The sequence below is a fragment of the Tetrao urogallus genome (genome assembly GCF_951394365.1).
Source record: "Tetrao urogallus genome assembly, chromosome: 8".
NCBI classification, from domain to species: domain Eukaryota; kingdom Metazoa; phylum Chordata; class Aves; order Galliformes; family Phasianidae; genus Tetrao; species Tetrao urogallus.
Window position 1 is genome coordinate 11113548 of NC_136821.1, and position 25418 is coordinate 11138965.

The 25418-nt window shown below is 44.9% G+C and overlaps 1 protein-coding gene across 1 annotated transcript in view; it reads right to left on the minus strand.

The window, feature by feature from the left end:
* Positions 1 to 12043: 12043 nt before the first annotated feature.
* The window catches only part of GLI2 (GLI family zinc finger 2), a gene marked incomplete at both ends in the record, with an annotated part of 126678 nt that continues 113303 nt past the window's right edge, over positions 12044 to 25418 (minus strand). Inside the window, 4 exons of the mRNA XM_079539257.1 lie at positions 12044 to 14400; positions 15298 to 15634; positions 18862 to 19143; positions 22358 to 22522. Of these exons, the coding sequence (XP_079395383.1) occupies positions 12044 to 14400; positions 15298 to 15634; positions 18862 to 19143; positions 22358 to 22522 (3141 nt within the window). The remainder of the gene's footprint in view (positions 14401 to 15297; positions 15635 to 18861; positions 19144 to 22357; positions 22523 to 25418) is intronic.

The window sequence follows — 25418 nt, forward strand, 5'->3', positions numbered from 1 at the left end:
AGTGGTTTATTGTATTAGTTACAGTTAATTTAAATGGTACTGAAGCATTGAAAACAGATTGCAGATGTTCTGAAACAGATGTTATTTTAATGTTTAAACAAAATCATGAATATTTATAGGTCATTATTGCCTGGGTCGAATTAGACTCTTTAAATAGTAATGTATGGACTGAACGTCTTCTGAAGGAAACACTCCAAAAAAGGTGAATGGAAAAACACTGTAATACAAAGATGTGTAAATAATTTCTTCTGGCTTACTGAGGTTTCCTTTATGAATGTCTGGAATTAATTACTGTTTTATTACTAAAACAGGTACCATTCTTCCTCTTTTACTGCACTTAACTCAAGACAAAGCTTCCACCACAGAAACACCCTTCCAGCTCCGTTTCCTGGAGAAGACACCCAAGAGCTCCCTGTGAGCTGACCTGAAGCTGCAGGAATATTCTGAGGTGGAATCACAACAATTAGAGCAAAAATAAGATGATGCAAGGACACTGCTCACTTGGTGTCAGCCTTTCTTGTGGAAACACAAAGAGGGTTTGTTGATGCCACGTGCAGGCTGCCTCAGTTTGAGCCATATTTCTTTCTTTATGGAGATGAAGTTAGTCTTTAAGGCATCAGCTCAAAATGGCTTTTCTTTCATTACAAAGTTATTTAGTTACGGGTAGGTAACTCTAAATGGCATTTCTACATCTTGCACTTTATTAGTTGATCCTAGCTGTTAAATTACATAGAGAGCGCAGCAGAGTATGGCGGGGGAGTTGAGTGTGCTGTGGCTAATTTTGGACAGGGTCCAACCTTCTGGAGTTGGAAATTTGCCTCTGAGATGATGAGCTTGTGCACCTCCCTCGGGGAGGGCAGTGGAGTCAGAAAGCAAAAAGGACTGGTGAAGAATTAAAAACAAAAGTGTAAACACTGGGTTATTTTCCTGCTCCCCAGAGAGCTCTGTGTGCACTGAGCTGTGTACTGCTCAGGAGAGGAAAAGCCAGCTCAGCACCACTGACTTACTCAAAGGGTAGCGAGGCAGTGGCACAGGCTGCCTAGGAAGCTGTGGGTGCCCCATCCCTGGAGGTGCTCCAGGCCAAGTTGGATGGGGCCCTGGGCATCCTGAGCTGGTGGGTGGCAGCCAGCTCATGGCAGGGAGTTGGGACAGGGTGGGCTTTAAGGTCCCCTCCAACCTAAGCCATTCCATGATTCATTGACTTGGGCTGGTGCTGGAGATGCTGCTGGCAAGGGAATAGAAGACCACAGAGCCACCCACCCTTCCTATATACAACTTTGCTTTAATCTGTGGAGAAGATGTACTCTAACCTGCTGCATAAAGATTGTTTTTCCCCGACTCCAAATGTACTAATTTGGAGGAAAGCCTGAGTCCTCCTGAAGCTGGCAGGACTCCTTGTCAACGTGCACAAAACCCCAGAGCAGATGGGCACAGATTTTGGCTAAGCACAGCAGCAGTTGTTGAGTATTAGGGTTTGTCATCTCATCCAGGAGCATCCTAGCAGCTGCCTTTGCTTCTCCCTTTACTGAGAGGCATGAGTGTGCCTCTCCTTGCACCCAGCATCACACTGCTGCCACTGCAGTTTTGATTTCTATGGCCAAGAATGCTTCCTATTGCCATCTCAGCTCTTGATTTTGATAAAGCTATACTGAGAAATGACATATACCTAAGTGAAGACATGTTTCTTCAACAGCTCATGTTTGCCCTTCCACAACTTTTATGTCCTAAGGATCATGGAAAACCTAGTACAGTACATTACTTTCAGAGGGCTGCCAGAAAGAGAGTTCATTTCGTTTGATGACAGATTAATACTGATTCACAAATTAATTTTGTCTCTTTGTATATCAAGGGTGTCTGCAACTTATTTAATTTGTAATAAATATAATTATAGAAATGAATGAGCTATCAAGATTTTTAAAGTACGATCCATCAATGTTGGCATGACTTGTAATCCTGGTCATTATAAATAAAATGGGTCTTTTGCAATATGGAATGCAATTTTCCCTGTAGTTTGTCTCATTATTTTCTGACATGTGGGTTAATATTAAATTACAATGCCTTAATTTTCAAATCAGGGCTCAATTTGTAAATAAGAGGTTAATAAATAACCTTTCCAGCTGGAGGCCTTCATTAAAATAAACTTTTAAATGAGATATTTGCCTCTTGATTGAAGCATTGATGGTACCAACATTGTCTCATCCTATACACAGCAAAACAAAATAGAACAGAGCTTTCATGCCTGCCAGAGAACACTATGCAAGGAGTCAGTGTGCACCCAGTGTTTCCATATGGTCTTTCAGATGTCTCACATAACTGGAACACACCGTGACCTGCTCCATCACTGCTTCCTGACACGTGGAGCACAGACAAGCTGTGCTTCACTGCATGTGACCTCAAGCACACTACTATCATCTACAGGATTTACATACTAGTGTTCTTAGTTGGCCATTCCACCTGTGCAACGTAGCTTTTTGCTTCTGTCTCTCTCAGCTCACATCTACTCTTGCTTGTTACCTGCTTACTGCTATGCTTAATGTGATGGGCTCTTGCATTGTGACTTTCAGCCAGTAGTAATTTTCTCAACAACATTCACATTGTTGCTCACAGAAATTTCATGCTCTACAAGGCTGTAGAGCTGAATTGTGTGTGCAAAGATGAAAAGTTCTGGCTTCTCCACTGAAGGAATCTCAGTCTGGTGATGTTTGGGCCATGAACCCACACAACATTGCTTCCATTGCTGGCTGACCAGCTCAGACAAAGGCTTTTTCCTCACTAGCTGAAAGGAAAGCTATATTGCTGGATATTTGTCCACCAAACACCCAGAACATCTCCAGAATTCAGCAGGAAAACTCAAACTTCTAACAAACTCTTCACTGAAGCAGCATGGTGCTCTATGAGACATTTCTAGGTAAGGCAGCTAGAAAAAGCAAATGTCCTGTTCAAACCAGCAGATGTTTGGACCTAGACATTGGGGGAATCTTTAAAAAGCAAGTAGTCCATTCATATCACTTCGACCAGCTCAGCCCCTCATGTTTCAGCATAGATCCACAATGAGCAGCCTCATGCCTTAGTTGGAGCTAGGAATTGCAGATATCAACCAGAACAAGTTTTGTCTAAGAAGTGACATGTTCTATCCCAAAAAGCCCCAGGAACATAAGGCAATTGTGACCAGTGAGGACAAACCACATTGTTCTCCTACAATGCCATATCAACATTTCCGCTGCTTGTCTACAAGAGCATTTTGGCTTTTATATAGCTAGCCACACTCAGGCAAAGCGCAACACAATCTCATCTTGCAGCTCTGCTAAGCTGCTATGCTCATCTGCCTCCAGCAAAAAGTCCCCTGAGGACAGAAGCAGCCCAAATCCTTTCTTGAAGCCAGTGAACTATTTCTCGGCCATTGTTTCCACCTTTCAGTTAATTTTGCCTGTGAGTGCCATATTTCTGAGGCTGTGAAAAATGTCTTAAACCAAACCACCACAAGGGACACACAGTCAACCTGCCATGGGCCACTGCCCACTCTGGGGAAGATGGGAAGACACGTGTGCTTACGCAGGGAATGGGAACCTCAGTGCACCAGTTCTGTCGGCAGCATCTCAGTGGTTGGAGTTCTCCTTCCATCTTTGTACTCACATTCCTCCTTTGTAATGCTGTCAAAATACGTTCTTTCCAGATACCACATATTTTGCCATCTTACCCAATCAAAACACTCCCCCAGGTCCTCAGATGTCACAGGGTGTTCCTGTGGTTACATACCAAGCAGGATTAATTATGTTGGGCCCTGCTTGTGCTATTTATGCTAGAAGACAATCCTTGGTATGATAGACAGTTGGGTTCATTTGAGGATTGATTTTTCTAACTTGAGCAGTTTTAATTCAGCGTAATAGAGAGCACAGAGTCATGTCCACAAGAGCAAATTTACAGTTACATCCTTCTGATTGTTCTGCAGTTATTTTTATTTAAGAAATATCAGATGCCTCCCCCTCCCTCTTTTTTTTTTTAGTAGCAGTAAAAGCATTTGAAACATCTTAAAAAACCTCCTCTGAACTGTCTATGGATCTTACTCCAAGGAGAGATAAGACTCTCTTTGTTCACAAGTTGCATTACCAGACAAGCCATTATTAAGTCCTTCTAAATCTGCTCAAATATCTGTGGACTAGCACTTTGCCTGAGGTCTTGTGTCAGTACTGAAATGAGGGCTAGGAAAGATATTTTACCTTTGTGCGTCACCTGGAATAATTTTAAACAGCATTAAGAATGGTTTTTTTCCTGTTATAAGGAAGAAAGATGGTAACCTGGAAGGCCCTCAGTCCATGACTTGATTCTGCACCTTCACATTCTGGGAGTTCTGCTTTAAAGGAAGAGCAGGGGGAAGAGACACCTCTTTGTGGTCCCGTGAGATATGACTCTCTAGTACAGAGTCACCCATGACAATTAACCCAGCCCAGCTCTACGCATGCAACTATTATTTTTTTAGATAAATAGCAGACACATAAACATTATTGAAAAAAAATGTAATAGTATCAATACAACAGATCAATATGGTTAGAAAGGCATTACAACAAAGATGTGATGGCAGGATCAGCACAATAGAAAGGTGCTATGTAAGAAGTAGGAAAAATTGCTTACCTGCATCAGAAGATTCCAGGTTTAAAGAGAAAAGCTTCACTAAGGAAGGATCTCCAGAAGAATATCCTTCCCCAGTGGCAGTCAGCCCTTAAATGGGGTCTAAGAGAGGTGCAACCAGGCTCCACCCCTTCCAGTCACACAGCTGAATTGCCTTCACCTGTGCTCCCAGGGCTGACCCCATCCTTTTCTCAGGTGTTCAATCAGTGGTTCAGGCTGGGACTCAACAGTTTCCATACAGTAATGATAATATTTTAGCTGAAAATCCTTTCAAGACTAGTTTGAAGTCATGTCTCAGCCCCATGTTCTAAATCCAAGGTTTATGTCTGGAAGGTTTTTAGGCTAAATTTGCTAATGCTCTGTTGATATGTGTTGAGTTTTGGGAAGAGTTTTTGAGTAGGATCAGCATTTAAAGTTATCTTTAATTTGGGCATTTACAAACCATTTTTTGAAGTTCAGTGGCCAGAAAGTTAGCTCTCTTCTAAGAAAAGCCTTCTTAGATACTTAAGTCTCATTGGTGCTTTCAATATGTAAGACGACTGCTGAACCACTGTTCAGAACAGTCCCACTTGCTTCCAGGTAGTGATGGAAATGCTAGAATCTATATTTTTTTTTCCTTCCAATTAACTAGAAATGTTCACCTGGCTCAGACCCAGCTCCTGTTCCCTGAAAACATTTTTCATTTTCACTGACATGTCTCCAGACATTGCTATGACAAGCAATCATTTCCTCCAGCAAGGTGAGACTTGTTGGGTTCCTGGATGGCTGTTCACCTAGGAAAGTCAATGGCCTGCAGAAAGCCATGAGGATCACAGCCTGGTGCACCTTCTTCATCAGTATTGATGTAACACAGGTGCAGCCTCTTTGTACACAGTGCAAAACCAGAACAGACTGCCCAGGAACATGGTGGAATCACCAGACCAGGTGTTCAAGAAAAGGGTAGATATGACACTGGGGACATGGTTAGTGGGCATGATGGTGACAGGTTGACAGTTGGACTGGATAATCTTGCAGGTCTTTTCCCACCTTAATGATTCTATGACTTTATGATTCTATGGAAACCCGTGTTTTCATTCCTCCTTAAATCTCCCAGATACAGCAATGTTGCCCATTTTCAGCATGCCTGGAGTGAAGTTTAATCCTCTGTGTATTTCACTGAACACGATTGACTTCCACTTATTGTCATCACTGATGAGTGACACAGGCTAAATGATTTGCATCAGAACATTTTCCTCATAAAAGATGGAAAAAAAAAGAAAAATTAATACATCTCTTACCAGTAACACATCACTTATCACTTACCAGTCAGCTGAGACACTTTGCTCAGATGCCAGGTACCCTCTTGGAGGGCTGTGTTGCCAGCTGGGAAATGGGGCCAATTAACTCACCTGGAGGTTATCAGGTTCTTGTTATACAATAACTGTGTCAGAAATGAGCACCATGTTTGTTTCCTACAGCTTGGCTGAGATGCTGGGGCTGGGAGTGCCTCTGTTCTGAGGGTTGCAGCCAAGGGCAGGATGATGGCTTTGCCAAGGGTGGAGCAGGCCACCTACAGACAGATTGCAGGCCTGGGGCAGCATCGCCATTCCAAGCTGCCATGAGTCAGTCCCAGCTGTGCTCTGCAGTCACGTTACAGCTGAGGTAGAAAACTATCCCTGCTTTGACATGAATTTGTCTTCCTTCCCTGCTGCCCTCTTTTAGTTCAATCTATTTTAACCATTGTAGCACAAATCTGATGCTTCAGCCAACATCCAGCTGTGCAATATATGCTCTTCTTCTGCATGATTCCCTCTGTAGGCTGTTCTTCACATCTGTCAAACACTGGCAGAGAGGATGGTTGTATGGGCAGAGCCTTGGGGGTCCTTCCTGGAGAGGAACAGAAGAGGCACACTGACAGAGAAATGGGTATTTGTGGAGGTTGTCTTTAAAGTCTGGAGTCTTTCTGCACAGCTAACAGAGAGAAAAAAAGGAGAGAGAGAAAGGAAGAAAGGGAAGGAGGGAAAGAAAAGGCAAAATGAGTAAGAAAGATTATTTTAGACTGGACCAAAGATTTAGGTCGCTTTATGCCCTCTTTCCTGATGCAGGAACTCTCTTTGCTGCTACTTGCTTCAAGTGATCATAGAGTTATGATTGCAGAACGGCCTCTCTGATGGACAGAGGTGTCCACAAGGCCCATGGAAGTGGTGGCCATTGTTTACTTTTCTGTAAGCATCCATATGTAGACATTTCCAGAAAGCGCACTGTATTTGAGTGCAGCAGCTCTTTCAAAGTTGACAACTAGTGGGCCACTGTGCCCCCTGCATAGCTATTTCCCTGACATGTCAGCGAGGGGAAAATGGAAATAGGGAGGGCAAGGGTCCTGTGCAATTAATCATGGGTGCTAGTGCAATTGGAAGAAGCTACAGTACCTTCAGCATATGTGAAAGCATCCGTTTGCTCTTTTTTTTTAATTTTCTTTTTACAGCAAACATATTTAATACAGCCATTTCAAGTTTTACATGAAGCATAAATCAAGGGGGAGAAATAAGTATATTAGCCACAACACAGGTTGTTTTGTAGCTTCTAAATTTCTTAAGTGTTAGGTCATTTTACTTACAAGTTAAATAGCTGTCTGCAAGAGGCCTCGATTGGTCATAAATTGTCCTTCCAATAATATAAAACACACCATTTATTTACAACACGTATGCTCTTCCAAGTAGATCCAACAGCTCGTAAAGCACGAGAGCTCCTATGTCATCCCTACCGAGACCACTGCAATAAAGAGCCATTGGAATGACTCCGTACTCAGTAAGTGCAATCAGATCCAGCAACAGTAGCTTTTATGGCTTTTTTCTCCCCTCCAGGAAAACCTCAGTATAAGTGCAATTTCAAGGAGCTGTGATGGTCTTACCCAGAGTGGGATGTTAGTCCTCCTGTGCCCCCAAGGTTTAGGGAATGGAGTGAAGTAATGCTCATCAGAGGGTCAAAATCAGCCCTCTTAGGATGGTTCATTTTCATAAAGAGGATGATAGCTTGATTGAAAATAGAGTTAATTGAATACTGTGATGCTTTCACAGTAGTATAAACACCAGAGGTCTGCCTTATAAACAACAGTTGTTGCAGAAGGTTTATTGCCTTCTTATAGTTGAAGCAATGAGCCTTTCCATCTCTGTTTATTCCAGGATGGCTAGGCAGTAAAAATGTGTGTGCTGGTACCTGACCTCGGGTGGGCTCCTAGGAAATATTGGCCCAGTTTAAGTAATAAAGATGTTCTTACATAGGCAGAGGTGTGCCCTGATCAAACTCTAAAGTGAAATATCAGCTAGAAGCAGCATTTGATCTAGATTAGAAACCCACTTTAAATGTTTGAAGTAGAAAAGCAGTAGGAGCTGATCTAAGTCTCCAAAGCCTTTTGTCGATAAAAAAGCTCTGAACAATTTCCCTTTAATAATATTACTGCATTTTAAAAATGTGATTTCTGTAGTTCTTGGACAGTACAAAAGGGTGTGATATTTATCCACTGGATTAGCAGACTAGCAGGATCATTAACACATTAATCAACATCTTGTTCCTTGGCTCAACCTCAGAATGTGCTGAGGATGCCCAGATTGGAACCACAGGAGGAATCAGATGATTCATCTCATCCAACTGTGGAAGTACCTGTGCAATCGGTGAAGGGTCTCAAATCAGTGAAGAGAATGAGAGGTGTCTTCTAGAGGATAATCAGCGTTACACTAAGTATCTAGAACAGGCAAAATTAATTGCATTTTAGGATATGCCAATCTCCTGTCACTATGAAGCAACCCAGACGAAGGGGTGAGGATTTGCCCCAAACTTACCAGGGATCCTGCCTGAAGGAAAATGAGGACATTCATGCATCTGCATGAAATTTCTGGTTCCTTTGTGCACAGTGCCATAATTGATTCAGGGCCAACTGCTTTACTGAAGAGCCAACTTAATTCAAAGTCTACAACCAGCTAACTGCCTCAGCCCCCCCTCCTGTGTTAGCCCTGCCCACATCCACCCACCTCTATACAATTAAATTGAAAAATCAGTGTCTTGAGCAGCTGTGCTAACTCCTGCTGCAGTTAAATGGAACCTTCTCATCAATGGGCCAGACCAGGCTCTAGGTTCATGACTGATGTATCTGTTCCTCACTGTATCACTTCCCATCACGTATATAGAGGACAAATTAATTTCTTGTCTCTCCAAAGCCAAATTTCAACTAGTCAGTGTGAATGTCCATCACAGCTTTACTGATCTGCCTCCTTTTGGACACAAATCAAGATAGCTAATGAGCTGTTTTGCCATGAATCTTCCAGTTGCTAAATTTTTCCAGAGCTCACTCTGAGCTGCGTTACCTCAACCTCCATCAAACGACCTCTTCTGAGACCTGGGCAACGTGGCTGTACTCTCTGCAGGTCCCCAGCCTCACCATCTCTATCTGCCACCTCCATTGCATTGTTGACTGGAAGCTCTTCAAGGCAGAACCGTTGCACATCCATGCAGTGGTACACACCAGGCCCATCCAGCTCCTTACCATCCATTCCTAGGCACCACCAGAGTCCAACCGTGGCGATGACAGATGGATGCCAGCCACTGTTATCAATAAGAGGCGATAACAGGCACAAGGAGTTATGAAAAAAAATTACTTTTTAATGTACAAAAGGTTTATATACAGTTTCAGCATGTTACCTCCGTTCTTAGGATGTAGAAAACAGCTAAAAATGTTCTTAAGATATAAATTTGACAGAACAATTCACCTACAGTACTTTTAGTAATGATGTCTTCTATACATAATATATACAGTGCTGGAATGGTTATTATAATACTATTTCAGTAAATGAAGGAAGACCATGTCTGGAAAGTCTGAGAAATCTCAAGTCATTGGAGATTTGGTTTTGCTTTTGTGTTTGATCTTTTGTTAATGAGACATCTGTGAAGAGGGACTCAGCAGACACCACTGCCCCATGCAGCTGTTGAAAAAAATCAGATTAGCAGTCAAAGGACACATGAAGGCCTGATTTGACTCAGCATACGGGATGCACCACTGCACTCCAAGTGTCCAGGACAACATACAACATCCTAAAATACGTACTGCCCTCTTTTCATAAATGCAAAGGCAAGGGCAAGGTCAGCAATTGCAGAATATATACAGCAGACTATAAAACAATCCCTTTACACATACCTTTCACGAGAGACACAAACCAACAGCCAGACACCTTGCTTTGCTTTCCTGTCCTCATGCACCTAAGACATCAGTGGGACCTCAAGGTGAGAGCATCCTGTGCACATCCTTTGCATTTGGGATGAGGTTGGATGGGATCGCAAGATGCTGAGCAGCACCTCCCTGCTCTGGCTGTGCTCAGGGCTATCGGGCAGCAAGGCTGTCCCAGCCATCACTGCCAACCCCAACTGCTGGGGTACGAAACAGCTCAAAGTTTTCCTGGAGTTTCATGTGATGTTTTCACAACAGCTGGGAACAGTGAGCCTGACACATCAGCTTCTGCAAAAGGAAAGCAGGGGTGCTGGGAAACCAGAAAGCACCTTACAGAGCTGCCGCCATCTGATGCAGGGATGGAAACAGAGGCACGGAGGGGAGATGGGAAGGGGAGAGTGAGGCCCTGAAGATGCATTTGGTCAAACTGTGAGAACCTAGGGAGGATGCCATGCTTGTTCCCTTAACATATGGGGCTATGAGAATCATCTTTGTCCTACACAGTCAGGATTTAAGCAGGGCCTCCTGCCTCCACGCACCCACCACTTCTACCCTTTTGTCTGGCAACAACAAAAATAAATAATACTACCAGGATTGGCTTCAGTGCCAGGTGAGTCTGGCCTGGAAACAGCTAGTTGTTACTAGAAGCAGTTATATTTTGGTGGAGGATTTGGTTTTGGGAAGCCCTACTCCCCCACCTCTTGCCAAGAATGTTTGCAAGATATTCCCTCAGACAGAGCCATATTTTGATCCAAATACCTGTTTTGAGACTATCCAGATGTTTACCTACGCTGCAGACTGCAGGTGCAGTGCTGAACTCAACCAGTCTGAGTACAAAGGGCAGTTTGTGGGTCGGCCAGGGTGTTCTTTTTGAATACAGCAGCTCTTTTCATGCTGACCAAAGCTGGGAGACAGGTTAATGCAGCACTGGGTGGGTGCCAACAAGCCTCCTTGCGGGGCAGCGTGCATTAGCTCATGGTTGGCTTCCCTTTAGTGCTGTCACGTGTCCGATGCATGCATGGGGCCACGGAAGAGCCCTGCATGGAGTGCATCACCCAGCTGAACCCTGGCCAGAACCGACTAGCTCCTACAGTGCAGACTGGGCTGAAACATCCAAACACCCTCCACTTCTACCACTTTTCAATGTGTGAGCACTTTATCTTAGAAAACCCAAAGGAAAGCAAAGCTGTGGCAAAGCTGTATGGGGATATGGTAATGCATGCTTCAGAAACACAACCCTAAAAAGGTATTCGGGACCCTATAGAAGTCCCAGCACCGCTCAGAGGGCAAAGCCATGCGTGTGTCAGCCTGCACACTGCAGCCTTCCTGCCACAGGGGATTATTTCCCAGTGATTGCTGTTCCCGGGCCTCTGCTCCACTCAGCACTTGATATAAACCACGTTGTAAACACATCTGATCAAAGAGTGCATTCACCTTTCAAGTGTCTCATCAATGCGTCTTTCCAATGTTTTCTCAGAAACTCTGCTATGTTTTTATAAATGTACATTTCATATATGCTTCTGGCAATACACTATATTTGATTTTTAAAGGAAGAGAGGCCTTAGCTATTAAACACGAAAGCATGGTAAGGCACTTTGCTGAGAAGCCATTTGGAATCCATGTTCTTTGCAAGGTACAAAGGTATTTATGGTACAAAACAATACTGCTGGCAGAGGGCTTGTTTGGAGACGTAACTAACCACTGCTTTCATCAGAGTGGCATACATAGTATGGCTTTAATTCTGATCAAAATCACATCCTCCCTTTTTTTTCTGGGGCGGGCTGAAACTGGAATTTTTGCAAACATAACTAATGGAAAATGATGGGGAGTGCTGTCTACAGGGATGGAGGAAGGGAGGTTTTGTCTTTAACCATGCAGTCTCCCACCCTGGTGGTGATACTGTTCAGTGCTCTGGGGAACAAAGCCAAAAGTAATACTAGAGGTACACCTCTGTGGTGCTGATCTGCCTGGATGTAGCTTACATAACTCTGTACAGAGACTTCTTTTTTTTTTTTTTTTTTTTTTTTTTTTTTTACTTTGAATCCCTTTAAAGTATTTAATACTTACAAAAAAAAAAAAAAATAAAAACAAAAAAACAAACAAACCAAAAAACAAAAAAAACAAGTCTACTCTATTGGAACAGATTATTTTTCAAAAGCACATTGATAAACCTGCTTTACACAGACCCCTTGGATAGCGCTCAGGCCTTGTGCTTTACTGTTAGGACATCATGTTGAGAAATTTACTCTCTTCTGCCAGGGTGGTCAGCATGGAGCTCATATCTCCTATTGCCATATTGCTTATTCCTGTAGGTATGGTGGGCAGAGTCAGAGAGTTTCGTGGAGTCGTCAGGCGAGAGGAGTTCTGGGAGAGGTTCTGCAGGATGCTGGGGCTCAGGGTTCCTGACATCAGGCTCGAGTGGTCCCCATCATCCATGATGGCATCAAAATCAATCTGGGGCGGCTCAAGACCTTGCGAGTCCACCGTGCTGGACACCTGGTTGGTGCCCGGGGATGGCAGAGCGGCCGGCTTGCCGCTCAGTGCGCACTGCTGCTGCCTGACCCTGCAGTCCGAGTGATTATCAAAGCCGCTGTTTTGTTCGTACATGTGGATTTGACCATAATAGTACATCAAATTGTTTTCCCTCGTGCCATCCGCACACTGTTGGGTCGATGCTGGCAACATGTCGCTGGTTCTTTTATGCGCAGCCTCCACTGCTTCCTGGCCCGGGCTCATGGTGTTTGTAGGATGAGGAGTTCTCATGTAGCCCAGCTGCTGCACGGTGCGGAGGCCTCGAGGCCTGTTGGCTGGGCTGGGCTCAGCGGGGGGACGAGGTTGGACCATGCCAGGTGGATACGTCTGCGCCGCCGAACCCATCATGCTCTGCTGGGGCTCAAAGCTCTGCTGGTTGGAGGGCATGATGGGCTGATGGAAAGCCTCCTGAGCCATGGGGAAGTTCATGTGGGCTGGCTGAGACGAGTAGTTCTGCTGGCTCGGTTCATGCATGACCTGGTTCAGCATTGTGCGTTCGCTGTTGCTGCTGACCATTAAGGATGGGTCGGTCGCCATGTCCATTTGCTGAGGGTGGAGGTGGGGCCCAGGCTTTGTCGCCATGTTGCTACAAGAAGGAGAGAGCTGATTTGGGTTTCCGTTGATTGCACTGGGGCTCAGCATCTGATGAGCTTGGTTATACCCTGCCTGTGAGCCCAGATCAGGGTTCATCCCTGGGCCTAGGCTCATTGGCTGCTGCCGCAGCTGCATACAGTTTAGCCTCTGCCCATCCATGCCCACATTTCTTTGCATAAAGCTCTGCTGTGTTACATTCATGCTGTTGTCTGGTAGCTGCATCTGCTGCTGGCTGTAGTTCTGGTACTGACCAAAGTTCTGCTTCTGCTGGACCACTGCTAAGTTCCCTTGTGAAAACTGCTGCTTTGATTGATTGGACATGAGATCAACTGTACCCGAGCTTACTTCATTCCACTGGACAGGCATGTTATTTTTATTCATATCTGAGGCTGCATCAAAGCTCATGGGACACTCTGCCATCATGGGCCCCAAGTGGCTCATGCTTGCCTCAGCAACTGCCATTCTGCGCTGGCTGGGAAAGGCTGGTGGCTGCAGCTTCCCGCCTCCATGGAAGCTCTGCATCTCGCTGCTGTACCCCATGGAAGTGCTCTCAGCTGCTGTCCCGCTGTTCTGAGATTTGATGTACTGTACCACATCATCTGGAAGCATAATGTCATCATCTCCAACGGGCACCTCTGCCTCCCCAGACATAGCTTCCATGGCAATGTTTTCACTGATGCTCAGTGGCCGGGGTGAGTAGTTGTGCCGGGCAAGACTCCCGTCAGACCGCCCATAGCTCTGCATGCTGAAATTCCTCCTGTCGGCAGGATGTGCAGGATGGAAGGGGTTCATGCTGTTGGTGCTGTTGAAGCGGTGAACTCTTGGGAGGGCCTGGGGCTCTCCAGCAGGTCTCCTCACTGGGTCACTCGCCCGTCTCGTGCAGTTGCCTGGAACCTCATGGGGAAATGCTGCAGTGGATGTATAGCCATAGCTGTTGCCATCACTGCAACGCCTGGGGCCTGGTGGGAGGCGAATGGAGGGCAAGGTGGGCTCTGGCCCATCCATAAGTGAGATTCTGTTCTTTAAGGTCATCCTCTCCATGTTCGGAAGAGGCGTTGGAGGAGGGCCCCCTGTGGCAGCAGCGTACTTGGCTTTTAGCCTGTAGTGCTGAGCTGGTGTGAGGTTGAGTAGGCCCGGCATCCCGCTGCACTGGCTTGCCTCACTTGACCGGCGGGAAGCATCCGTTGAAATTGGGTCATAAGAGTCAGCAGAGCTCGTGTTATTGGGACGGTGCCCGAGCTGTGAAGCCTCGCTGGAGCGGCGGCTGGAGAAGTACGGGGAAATCCCTGATGATCTGCGGCTCACGGTGTAGGCAGAGCTGATGGTGCTTGTCGTACTATCACGGCGCTCATTGATTTGATTCAGCATTGTAACCTCATTGACAGACAGCTCCATTATTCTCGGATTAGGCAGCGTAGCAGAAGAACCACCACTGTTTTCTAGAATAGAGCCTAAGAGAAAGATTGTGGGAAGGAAAAGATTTAGTCAGTTGAGAAATTCCAGTTGATAATGTCCTTGGTTCCAAAACAGAGACACACTTAGGCACCCCTAAGCCCAGCTGCTGAGGTAGTGCCCTCACATGAGCTTCTCTTAGTGGGGAAAAAGTAGGACTGGTGGGAACCATACCACAGGGCAAATGAGTAGCTACAATCGCAGCTGCTTACTGGAACAGAAACACAACAGTCAGGCACAGGAGGCTGCCAGACCAAAAGCTGACAGTCAAGGGTTCTTCCCAGACTAAACCAAGAAAATTCAATATACTAAGCCTGAGGTTTAGTGCAAACAGGGACCTTGAGACTTCTTGGCAAAGAAATTAGAGGAGCACAAAAGGGATCATAAAGATACCGTTATCAAGAATCCCCAGCCAGTGGAAATCTAGTACATGAAGCTGTAGGCAATAGCCATTATTGCTACTGGCTATTACTCTTCAAGTAACAAAAGGCCTGCTGGGGCAAGAAAAAGTATGGAGGGCATGGCTGGTTTGCTGCTGTGCTCCAGCAGTCTCTTTGGAAACACACCAGCCCTTGGAGAACTGTTACTGTTGGAACAAATCCAGGTAGTCTTGTGGCTGCCACTATGATGCTAAAGACTTCCGCAATTGCGTTCTGGACAAGCCCAGAAATAAGATTTCTCTGCTTCACTTCATAGCTCTGCAGTCCAAGTTTCTTTTGCACATAACCAGACAGCTGCGCTTTCACTCAAGCTCTCCATTTTACCTAACATCTCTACCCAGCAAGGACTGACTCAGAAGTCATAAGAAACAATCCTAAAGGGCAGACTCTTGGTTATGAGATCTGAGACAAGTTCTGGAGCATTCCTATAGGACAAGACCTAGGCCCATGGCTTACCATTTCCTGAGATGGGAGGCAGCTTGGTGTTTCTGCCTTGTGGAGCTGGGTTCACCCATGAGCAAGAATCCTTAACTGTCTTGAGTTTCTCTTTCTTGAGTTGTTCAAGTCGTTGCATTGTCGTCATGTGTTTCCTCAGCTGCAGGCTGACTGTCAAATTACCAGATGAGACCGTTGAGTCCACAACAGGAGCACTGTCATCCAACGCCGTCAGATCTCCCAGACTTCCCCCGCTGTGCATGTTCATTTCTACTCCACTGTCATTGTTGTTGGTGCTGCCCAGGGGTGACGGCTCACTGCTGCATGATGACTGGCCACCAGGACTGGACTGACACATCTTGGGAAGGAACAGAGGAGGAGTTGGACAAGCGAAAAGAAACCAGGAGCTCAGTACCCTCAATGGGTTCCATGTTTGGCCCTATCCCATATTTCCCCTCATGTTACCCTTCTCTGCCATAGGATCTCAGCTCTACCAGAGAACATGGACAGCTTCCCTGGGGAGGAGAGCAGGGCTCTCTTCTCCTGCAGCTGGAGAAACTACAGTGTGTTCAAGTGGAGGATGGAGAGGACCAAAACAATGTTCCAGTAAAATATTAAGGGGCAGGTGCTTTTTGAAGGAAAGCAGCACATGCTACCTGGTGCAAGGCATATGGCAGCAAGCACTGGCTTATCTAACATAGGATCAAAGCCTACGTATTTCAAAGACAATGTATTTCTGTCCATTCTATCATATAACTGGATTAGCTGACAAATTTCCCACCTAGGTAAAAACCTCATTCACTGTTTGCAAGCTCCACTTACAGATAAGACAGATAAGCAGCATAAATACTTAATTTATGTACATTATTAATTGCATTAGAATTGGGTAGTTTATTTGCAGTAGACACTAAAAGGTTTGAACTTTCTCTGAAGTAGCATTGGTGCTACCTGACAGCACACATAGCTTCTCTGCTTGAAGCCCATGCTCTAGCAACTATGAGAAAGTGAGAGCGCTGAAAAGACAACAAACTGTGCCTGAAGACAAGGTGGGAGTGCAGGGTGATGTTTACTGTTTTACAGCAGCTCTCACTGGCAGGTCTGACTGGCTCTGATGGACTCATAGCCCTTCAATCAGGATGACAGAGACTGCAATCCTGGGACTTAATGGTGAGTTGTGATACTCAGAATGACGGGATAGTGAGGGTCCTGAGACATTGTTATGTTCTCTTTTTTTCTGTGTTTGAACAAATATCCTCTGTTCCCCACCATCACTTCAGTCTGCATGCCTCCACCTCCTCTCTGCAGATTTAGCTAGAGGCAGGAGGTCTGCTAGAAACCGTACTTTATTCAGCAATTTTAATACAAAGGATTTCTTTGCTCACCTTAGTACCGACTGTCCTTAGGAAGGTAGAGTAAGGAAGGGTAAGCAGGAATAAAGAACAGGTTGTTAGGACAAAGACAGCAACGACAGAAAAGACCATGTTAGTATATGGAGGAAGAGGGGAGTGCAGAAGAATACAACACAAATTGCTAATATTTCCTCATTCCATACCCTGCCTTCCCTGCCATAGTATCACAGAATGGCTTGGGTTGGAAAGAAACTCTAAAGTCATCTAGTCCAACACCCCTCCATGAGCATACCTTCCACCAGATCAGACTGCCCAAAGTCCCACCCAACCTGGTACTGAATGCTTTCAGGGATGGGACATCCACAGCATCTCTAGACAGCCTGTTCCTGTGCCTTACCACCCTCCGAGGAAAGATTTTCTTGGATATACCTAATCTAAATCTCCCCTCTTTTAGCCACAACCCCTAGTCCTATCACTACAGACCCTGGTAAAACTTCTCTGTCCACCATTCTTAAATGCCCCTTTTCAGTTTTTGGGCCCAAACAAAAGCTCCTTGGAAAGCCCTCCCACCAGTTTCTGTGGGTTTAGGATTAGACCAAAGCTGGATCGACACACAGGGCCTCAGAATTAAGTGAAGTAGTGAAACATCTCTCTCTCACCACTGATTTTAACCAGGAAACATCAGATGATCCTCCAGGATAGATGCTGCTCATTATTCATGCATGGGTGAGGTACTGGACAGGGAGAATACAGAGGACCAGCAGACACATGGGTCCTGCTGTCAATAAGACATCTTGGATGCAGCCCTGGGAGCACAGAGAGCTGGGAAAAAAAGCCCACACCTTCTGAAGGAACTGGGTGGGGAGGTGTGATTGTGGGTTTTGTTTTTTTTTCATAATAAAAAAACACACAGAGGAAAAGTACTGGAGAGAGGTCATTCTGTTCACCTGTTCTCATGGACCATTTTTATAACCCAGTGCAGAGTATTATTAAGGTAAAACTGTTCTTTTAGTCAGAGACAATTTTGGATGTGAAAATGCTCAAATCCTTCATAACCAAAACTTGAAACTCATTTCTAATTTGTTAAAAATTACATCCCTTAGCCTTTTTCATAAAATCCTTGTCATTTCAGAGTATGTTGTTTGGTTGGAACAGTAATCTTTTAGCCTGGATTCAAGTCAAGAAAATATATATTTTGGAGTTCAAGTCCTTCCAGCTCTACCAACAAGTCTGGGGACTGTATTTACATCCTCCTTCAAAGGTGAAGGCCATTTCTGCCACATCTGACCCATATTCTGCCACACACACAGCTGGTGCAGGAGACCAGGACTTTGGGAATGAAGGTGAAGAGAACTATCAAAAGGCAAAAATGCTCCTATGCATTCAGTGCCCCATCTCCTTCACCAGCAGCAGTATGCAGAGGAGCAGGTGGGCTCCCTGCATGTGCTGGATGAGTTTTGAAGGCACTTGGGCCCATCAGCGTATGTACTTTGTTAGCATCACTGACCATGCTACTGCCTACCGTGGAGTTGCTGTAATGGCTGGAATGTTTTTAAATAGTCTTTGTTTCAACTTATGGCAACTCATGGGGCTGTAAAGTATGATCATGGTTGACTGCAAGCTCATATTCTGTGAGTCAAATAAGAAGGACTGTTCATTCCAGCTCACCTGATCATTGCAGGCATCACTTCCCCCACCCTATCACCCCACCACAATCCTTCCTGGCAGATGGGGGTCCTGCAGTGAACTGGTGTATCCCTGAGCAATTAGCTCCAGCTGGGACAAAGGGTTGGACTAGATGATCTCAAGAGGCCCCTGTTAACTCCAGTGAAAGAAGAACAGTGAGGGAGGTGGGGAAGGAGGAGGGAGAAAAGGGATGGACTTCTGCTTAAAGACACATTCATCGATCTGTGTCCTACATCTCTTGTGCAATTTAAATTAGTGAGGGGGGTACTGAAAATCTGTGATATTGCCACGTTTTACACAAGTGCACAACACAGGCGGGCCAAGCATGATATCACATAGCCCCTGTGACTCCATGGATGGAAATTTGTGCTGCTGGGTAGGAAAGCACAAAATGTTCTGGACTGTGCCCTGACCTGCAATCTCATCTTTGAACCTGAACTCTAGGGTGTGGGCAGCCGAAGAGCAACTGTAAATGGCATGCAATGCTTCACGCCCCCACTGTACTGGAGAAATTAGGAACCGTGTGAGTTCTAAGAGCAACTGCTCTTACCACAGAATTCTCTGTTTTTATCGTCTTCACTTGTAAGCAATCCTCCATGCTCCTCGTGGTACTGTTGGCCTCGGGGCTCTCCTCTGACACCTTACTGCTCTGCTTGGCGCTTGCCTCATTGTCCCCATTTTCCTTGAGTGGAGGTGGCCTTGGGTGCACATCGTTGCGCTGTTTCTTCGTGACGTGGGCATCAGGTCCGTGTACAGTCTTGACATGTTTCCTGAGGGAACTAGGGTCTGTGTACCTCTTTGTGCAGCCAGGGATTTTACAGACATAGGGTTTCTGTAAATAAAAGCAGATATTGTGTTATATTTAGAGCAAGCCCAAATATTCCAGGTGCATTGTACGGGCCAAGAGAATATAGTGAATATGGCTGCTGGCAACAACAAAATGTGGGGCATCTGCTCCACAGGGTTGTCCAAGACCAAGATACTCCTGATGTGATATATGGGCTGCTGCTGATCCACACAGACCTGGCCAGTCATTTGATGTTGGCTAAACTCCTTGTTCTCAGTTGTTGGATTAAAAGACAGCTAAGAATTCATGAAATACTTTCCTAATATTACTTTCCCATGTATGTATTTGCTTGGGTGGCCACAGGAATGTTTCCTGATTACAAATGGGCAGGAGATGATGTAGAGGACTGGTCATAGCACGTTCTCTCTGCTAAGGTGAGGTCTGCACCGTGAAAATGCCTGAGACCTGGCTGATGGAATTCCAGCAAAACCAAGCCGGACCAGAGTAACCCTACACAATCTATCATACCACTCCAGCACCTGTCACCTTGCAATCTGTTATTGTGCAAAACAAACCACAGACATGCAATGTTTTTTCAGACGATAGCACTCTAGTCTTGAATTCATGAATCATTGATTGCCACAGGAAAACAAGGATGAAGCCATGCTTCTGAAAACAGAAGCAAACAGATACTCTTCTTCTCTTTCTTCTTTTAACTTTTTTTTTTTTTTTTTTTTTTTTTTTTTTATTGAGCTTCAAATACGAAGCACCACAGTTGTTTGAGATGGTGCTGCTGTGCTGGAAGCTCTGAATTCATCACAAGTTCCACTTTCAGCCTCACAGCTACTCTAAGTACTTTTCTGCCAATGCACTGGAATAGATCCACAAAAAAACCGCTCCTATAAATGCTGTTTGAAGGCTTCCCAAAATGACCATTCTTACTCTTTTTTTTAATCTGTTTTCCAGTGTTATCCAGAAGCTTGAGTAAAAAAATACAAAGGAGTGTGTACTATAATCACAACTATAAGCACATGAAAATCACCCAAAAATCTGTTTCTTATTCAAAAGCATGCTTCCTGGCTGATCTTGGCAGGTCATTTGAATAAACTAAATGCTTGTAACACCACACTGAGGTAAATATTTAATATATTTTAACGCTGGGTAAGCCAAAGCACAAAAAGTAAAATAGCTTGTTTATGAATCTCATGCAACTCCTCCTATGAGGCATTATAGAAATATTATTACTGCTACTAAAACTCATTCTGAGGAGCAGACACCACCCTGTGCTAAAAAAAGCAATATTAAACAGTTCAATGCTACAGAAAGCAAGAGAAGAGGGAAGAATTCCTATCTGTTATCTGAGTCTTTAATTTGTGTTGTTGGATGCAGTCTTTGTAGGGTATCAGCACATGAAGTCAGGAGCACAAGGAGCTGGATGTTACTGCCCTACAGCTTCACATTTGTGCAAAATGGGAACGCAGAGGAGCAGGCATCTTGCATTCAAGCTTTGCTCGCATGAAGAGCCGAGTCATCACAGACCTTGTGCAGCTCCTGATCTGGATCACTTGGGAAGCTGAACCTATTTGAAGAAATGTAATGTAATAATACAGCCAAAGGCAAAATTCCATATGTAGGAATATGGGACATCTCTTATACAAACAGAAGGGAAGACTCTGGCATGCCTAGGAGGGATCCTGAAAAAGCTCTAGGGATCAGAGTTCAAGGGATCTATGGGCAAAAGATAATTCACATAATAAAATTAGTTCACAGGTGCTTCAATGCACACAAACTGGTCAGAGAGTCTGTACCCAGTACTGAAAGTTGTACAAGAAGTCTTGGTTCATTCAAATAAGGATCCTTAGGGACGGAAGAGGCACACAAGTTTGATTTAAGATAGGAAACAGTGCTGTACTAGTGGGAGACTTCAGAGTCTTGATTGACGTACTTAACTTGAGAGAAAGAAGAGTGGCTTAGCAGTACAGTGCTGTGGAAGGGAAATAGCAAAAGTGAAAGAGACATTGTATCCAATTCTGGAGGAAGGCATAGGAAGATTCCAGGGCTGGAAAACAAGCTGTTTCTAACACATGAAGTTTTATCAGTGAGAGTAAATCACCCTATCTATCACCCAGTTAGAGAAACTTTAACAGAAAACAAATTTTGTTTTAACCAAACACCAGCTATTGAGAATACAGACTAGCGTACTCAGCAAGTGGGAAGCTGCACGTCCTGTTGGTCACTCCTGACCTCAGGGTCTGCACAGCCTTGAACCAACCCCAGTGCAGACACAGGTTAATTTTAACCTTCATATTGCTGAGGAAATTGCTCACAGGCAAAGGACAAACCTGGCTTTTGGGATCATACCCAAACAAATTAAAATAGTACTAGGATCCAGGTCTCAGCATCACACAGAACAAAAGGGTACCCTAGACTCTGAATCCCTCTTCTGACTTCAACAGAAGAGCTTTAACCGAGCTGCGGTTATTACTGGCAGATATTATGATACCAGAGATAGAAACTCCCCAAAAGCCCTTTGTAGACACAGCATCGCTTTAAAAAGCTCTCACCCATGGCACTTGCGTTCCATTCTCCAATAGTCTATATTTAACAGTTGCAAATTAGGCTGCAGACTGAATTCTTCATGGCTACAAACATTATTAGAACTTCAGAGTGTTGTTTTTTCTCCCCCCCGTCAGCTAATTAGTGGTAATATAAATTTCAATCATCAGCTATGGTTGATTGCAACAGACCATCACATGCGTTACAATAAAGGCAATTTCCTCTGCTCCCCTAGTACTAATAGCGGGTCTTAATTAGCCAAGGTTAACAAAGCATTGCATTGTGCTCTATCATTGTACATCAAACGATGGAGGAAGTATTATTTCCAGAGTGTCAGAATCCCGGGTAGCTGTTATACTACTGAGAGTCTGTGCTACACTAATATGAAACACTACATGCACAAACGTACAATCCTATTCACACTATTAAAAATTATGAATTTGGAAAATGCTCACTTTAATTTCCAAAGCCGATTAAGAAGTTTGCATACTTTAACATCTGTTTATGATTTCAAACATGGCTTTCATAAATATAAAGCTAATGTGGTCTGGCTCTTCAGCAAAATAAATCCCATTAAAAAATAAGAAAAACCTCTCATTACAGTAGGTTTCTTTTTACATGAGTCCAGCATGTAAAGTGCATGTTTATTGTCAGCAGAATTAAAAAAAAGCCCTCCGTTGAGCTGCGGTGAGCCCAGGCTTACCTCATTGGAATGCGTCCTGTTTTGGTGCTTGGCTCTATCCGAGGCATTGGAAAAGGCTTTATTGCAGCCTTCATGCTCACAGACGTACGGTTTTTCTCCAGTGTGGGACCTCAGGTGTGTCTTTAAGTTCTCCAGGCGGGAGTAAGCCTTGGAGCAACCCTCAAACTAAAATAAAAAAAAACAACACAAGAGGGGTGATTAATTAACCAGAAAAAATTGATTTCCCTCCTGCCTAAACCCTTCTCATCTGTTTCTCATTCTTTCTTTTTTTTTTTTTTTTTTTTTTCCCTTCCATTTAAAGGGCTTGTGTTTTAGGGAACAACATCCACTTTGTTGGGAGAATTCCCCTCCCTAGGCATGCTGAGAGTTTCAGCAGTGACTCACACTTAAGGTGCTGCTCCTTGTCGGATACACACCTGACATTTCAACAAGAAACTGCTTTTTCCAGCAGGGCTGAACAGCCCTCCATTCTCTTAGCCATCCCTCTGCAACTAACATACTCAGAGATGGAGATCCTTTCCTCTCACCCAGAGAATCGATGGCTTCTCGACAGCTTGACCAGCCTTGCAGCTTCCCTAGCTCCAGAGCTGGAAAGATCAGACCATTCTCTAACACACAAGTAAAAATCCCGCAAGCTTTGAAGTTTCCCAAATTACAGCTTGGGTCTACTCTCGGAAGATGCTGTGGTCAGGCTGTCTGACATTACCAGTTTAAAAAACAAGGCTCTCAATCTTGAAGACAGATGGATTCTTGGACGAGAGTACAGGCCAGAAGCCTTGCTCCTGGAAGGAAACCAGCTGCCCACACAACGAGAAGGAGCAGTTTGGGAGATAAAGTCAGACTTCAGGAGATGCAGTCCCGCCACCCTCTGCTCTGCTTGGAAGTTTCTCCCTGCACCTGCCCCATCTGCAGCATGAAGGATCTCACCAGTCACTCAAATCCAAGAAGTTGTCTTAAATGCTCTTTGATGAAGCGTGTGGGAACTTACAAATGCTGAATTTTAAGAAATGTGGGGCTTTCCTTACAAATTCTGGCTGAATGCAGCCCTCACACCAACCATGGGGTGAGCTTAGGTGCAGTAGTTCAGGTGCCACTGTCCTGGCTCTGCACAGGTAGGGCTCCTCTAACTAGGTTCTCCCATTCCTTGTTATCTAAGATCCCAGCACATGGGCACAGGATGATCCCATACAGCTCCACTGTGCTGAAAAAGACACAGCAAATTCAGGTATCCCTTTATGGTCTGGCATGGGGATGGTGGAAATAAGGGCTCTGTGATCTTCTGATACCCAGATCTCCTCAAGGAACATCCTTCAAGAGATGATTCCTTCTGTAGGTATGTTTGGGTGGGATGAATCTGGTTCGCCTTCCTCAGACAACCTTCCTCAGTCCATTAGATCCATGGAACATGCTGTAACTGTGAAGAAGCACAGTATAGCATTTCCTTCCCTTGGCATAGGCAGACAGTCCTTTACAACTGGAGTCATTTACGGTTACTGAAACACAACATTCCACTCGCTGAAAAACAAAAGGAACTCAGCATGAGTTCAACTCAAGTGTCCATTTTGGTTTTGACAGATACTGACACACACGCATTTAAAGAAGAAAAATTCTGAGGTCCCATTTTCGAATAAGATCTCAGCAAAGCATCCCGTGTTTGTTCAAAGCGGTTCCCACTCTCAGGCGTGGATTTGATTATGTCAGTGGGAGTTCTGGCTGTCATTTGTTGAAACAGTTCTTTACCGGATCCCAAGCTGCAATGGGGTTCATCTGTAGCTTTATGTACACCACAAACTTCTTGTCTGAAATGAATGGCACTTGGAAAAATCACTGCCAGACTCAGGCAAGGAATGTTCTGCCAAAGAAGGGCACCATCTGCAGAGCTTCCATGTATCGCAGGCAATTGGAAATGGTCAGCGCTCCTCTTCAGAGAGAGTTTCTCTGACACATCACACGCAGAAGCAGCACAGTTCTCCTGCAGGCAGAGGATGGCTCAAGACTGCAAATTCCCACAGCTCTGTAATTGCTCCAGTGAGAGAAAATCAAGACTGGAGCGAGGTGGGATTGAGCAGCTGAGGATTTTCCTGCTCCATCTCAGTACTGAAAAAGTCCCTGCTACTTTTCACCTTCTCAGTCCTTCCACCTGCAAGGATAGGGCTAGTCTTCCCTTCCTGCTTACTTTGCAGCACACCACAGATCAATACGCCTTGATACTTTCAAAAGTAAGATTGGTAAAGCATGAGAACTGGGCAAGGTACTTTAGAAGATTAAAACAAAAGACACGGCCCCATGCCCTGGGGAGCTTAGGCTCTAAATTAAATGAACACAGAGCTGGAAGACTGATAAAAAGTTGTGCAGCAAGCAAATAATACATATCCTAGTATTTGTAAGCAGGAGCTGGAACAGAGCTGGGGGGAGCAGGGCTGGAGGCTGGACTAATGCAGCAGAAGAGGAGGAAGATACTGGAGGAGGGCTCAGACATCTGCCAAGCAGAAAGAGAGGCTCATTCTGGAGACCCTGGGGAGAGGAACAGCATAATGCTGGCAGTGGAAGAGGTCCTGGCAAGAGGAAGAGGGTGGGAGCAGAAGATAGCAGAAGATACAGCTGGACCCTAGGGCTGAAGTATTTGTGGGAAGAGATGATGAGTTCCTCTCCTACCAGCTGGCCGCAGCCACTGAGCTCCATGGCTCACTTCTTTCCAGTGTTCCCTCTCACGCGTCCTTGGCTGCCCCACATCAGCCAGTGGCTTGATGAGAGATCCACATGGGATGGGAGACATGGGCTTCAATCCCTCAAGGCTGAGGAAGAGGTGAGTCTCTACCCTCAGGACTGAGATACAAAATGGCAGCCTACACTGTTCCTCAACGAGTGATTAATGCTAGGTGCTATGCTGTGTGCATGCAGAAGGTTTGGGAACAGAGCTCTTCCCAAGGTTCCCCAGGGTTTTCATCACCTCTGAATTAAAACAGGGGAGGCAGGAGTGCATACCTGGATACACGGGTGCAGGAAACTTGCAGCCCCCAGCAGTAGTGCTGGGCAGTGCTGAATGTGATGCTGAATTACA